Source organism: Pygoscelis adeliae, unplaced genomic scaffold (assembly GCF_000699105.1).
Source record: "Pygoscelis adeliae isolate BGI_AS28 unplaced genomic scaffold, ASM69910v1 Scaffold372, whole genome shotgun sequence".
NCBI lineage: Eukaryota > Metazoa > Chordata > Aves > Sphenisciformes > Spheniscidae > Pygoscelis > Pygoscelis adeliae.
This window is the reverse complement of record NW_008824357.1, coordinates 2,089,691-2,091,810: the sequence shown is the minus strand read 5'-3', so window position 1 is coordinate 2,091,810 and position 2,120 is coordinate 2,089,691. Positions and strand designations below refer to the sequence as shown.

The 2,120-nt window shown below is 57.9% G+C and overlaps 1 protein-coding gene across 1 annotated transcript in view; it reads left to right on the top strand.

Annotated features, from left to right (window-relative positions):
* Positions 1–320: 320 nt before the first annotated feature.
* Positions 321–2,120, top strand: part of R3HCC1 (R3H domain and coiled-coil containing 1) — a 9,089-nt gene continuing 7,289 nt past the window's right edge. The window contains exons 1-3 of the mRNA XM_009319552.1: positions 321–445; positions 1,602–1,739; positions 2,013–2,114. Coding sequence (XP_009317827.1) covers positions 351–445; positions 1,602–1,739; positions 2,013–2,114 — 335 coding nt within the window. The 5' untranslated portion in view covers positions 321–350. The remainder of the gene's footprint in view (positions 446–1,601; positions 1,740–2,012; positions 2,115–2,120) is intronic.

Genomic DNA, 2,120 nt, shown 5'->3' with positions numbered 1-2,120 from the left:
AAAAAGCAGTACGGGGAGCTGGGGGTGCATGGGGAAGGGAGAAGACAGGGTGCACAGAGCAGCATGTGGTGCTGGGGCTGCACGGGGGAGTCGAGGGGTGCACAGGGAAAGGGACGGAGTGCAGCAGAGTGCACAGAGCGGCACATGGTGCTGAGGGTGCCCAGGGGCCTTGGATGCACAGGGCAGGGGGGTCGGGGCTGCAGCTGGGTGCAGGCAGCTGCGCAGAGGGTTGGGTCAGGTTTGCAGGGGTGCTAGGCACCCACAGGGGCAGGGGACCTAGCAGCCGGCTCTCCATGTGGCTCTGTCCCTCCGCAGGCCTCCTGTCCGCTGCCACCCTGGCGCTGCGCTGCATGGACGGTGTTTTCCTCTCGCCCAACGAGGATGAGTTCGTGGGCAGGATCGCGGAGGAGCTGGAGCACTTCATGCTGCAGGGGCAGCACCACAGGTAGGTGCCCTGCCGCGGGCAGCGAGCAGCCCCCGCTGGCGTACGCAGTCCCTGGGTGATGGCACGTGCCACTCCAGGAGCAATGGCACGTTGTGACTCTCGCCTCCGTTTTGCATCGGTTCTCTGGGGTGAAAATGCCGTCTGGGTTTTGAGCGGCAGCGTTTGGAGCCTGGCTGCGAGGTCTGGCTGGCTGCAGAGCTCCGGCCTGGCCTGGAGCGTCCCTGCGGGCCAAGGATTGGCGTGGGGTTTCTGCCACGCGCGCTTCTCCAGTCGCACACCTTCAGGCAGAGTTGTTTTGGACGCTGGTGGCTTTTGCACCAGCCCCAGCCTAGCCTAGCTCCCTAGTCAGCCTGACGAGTTATAATGAATGGTTTCATAATCAAACTCTTTCATTTCCCCTCTCTGCTGAGGGCTTCCTGCGCGCCGGATCCTCCTCCACGGCAGCGAACTCCGTCGCCTTGGATTGCTGCATTGTTTTTCTTCGGCCAGGCTGGGTTTAACTGGACCTAGTCCCCGATCCAGTGACCTTTGAAGCCCTTGAGATGGCCAAAAGGAGGGTGTCAGACAGGAGCAGGGGTGTGATTCCTTAGTTCAGCTTCCTGCCAGCTTGTAATGACTGTAAATATTTGTTTCATTGGCTTTTGGTTTTTTTTTTAAACGTTTGGCAGAGAAAATACCTGTGCAATTGTAAAATGCTCAGGAATGAAACTGAAATTGTAGAAACGTGTCTAAATGCAAGGAAATCGAATGTGGCGTTTATTCATCCATTCATAATCTTTTAGTTGCTGGTTTCTGGAGCGCACTCAGACTGGGAGGAAGGGGACCGGTAGCAGCCTTCTGCTGGTGCTTTCCAGCCGTTCCCAGAGCGGATCCAGGCAGGAATGAGAGTGCCAGCCAAAGGCCCCGGGAGCGGGCAGTCCCAGCCGCCCCACGCTCCAGGTGCTACGTGCAAAGCGAGCGCGTCGTGTCTCGACGTCTAGGCTGGAGAAGGGATTTTGGTTCTTTAATACCAGAAAGTCCTGCCTGGCTTTTGGGCTTGGATTTAAACCCTGCACTGGGAATGACCTGGGGAAGAGAGGTTCATAAATTCTTGCTACGTTCCTGTCCTTTTCCTTCCTGCAAGTTGCTGATGCCGCCGACCCCTCTCTCTTTTCAGAGTGCTCCTGTTCCCCCCTCTGTCCAGTCGCCTCAGGTACCTGATCCATCGGACCGTGGACAACGTGGATTTGTTGAGCAGCTTTTCTGTGGGAGAAGGATGGAGGAGGAGGACGGTCATCTGTCACTCGGCCGTCAGGTACGGTGCAGTAGATGTAACGGTGCTTCTCTTTCTATGGCCGTGGGGTTTTTGTTCAAGGTTACGAGCATGAAGTTTGCGTGGTGCTCCTCTGCAGAGAGGAGGGTGTCGTATCCCAGTCATTAAGGAAGCAGAGGCTCTTCTTTTTTTTTTTCCCTACCTGCTGACTTCTGTGCAGGTCCGATGCCTTCCCTCCTCTCTTTCTTTTGCAAATGTCACGTTACTGGGGTTCCTCTGCTCCCCGCTCATGTCCTGCCCTTCTCTTGGTCCCAGGCTGCCCAGTGAGACTGGCGACCAGAAACCCAGCAGCAACCCGCCGAGACCGCAGCGACCTCCGCAGCCGTGGGGCCGTGGGGCCCGAGGCGGCAGGCTGCGGCACGG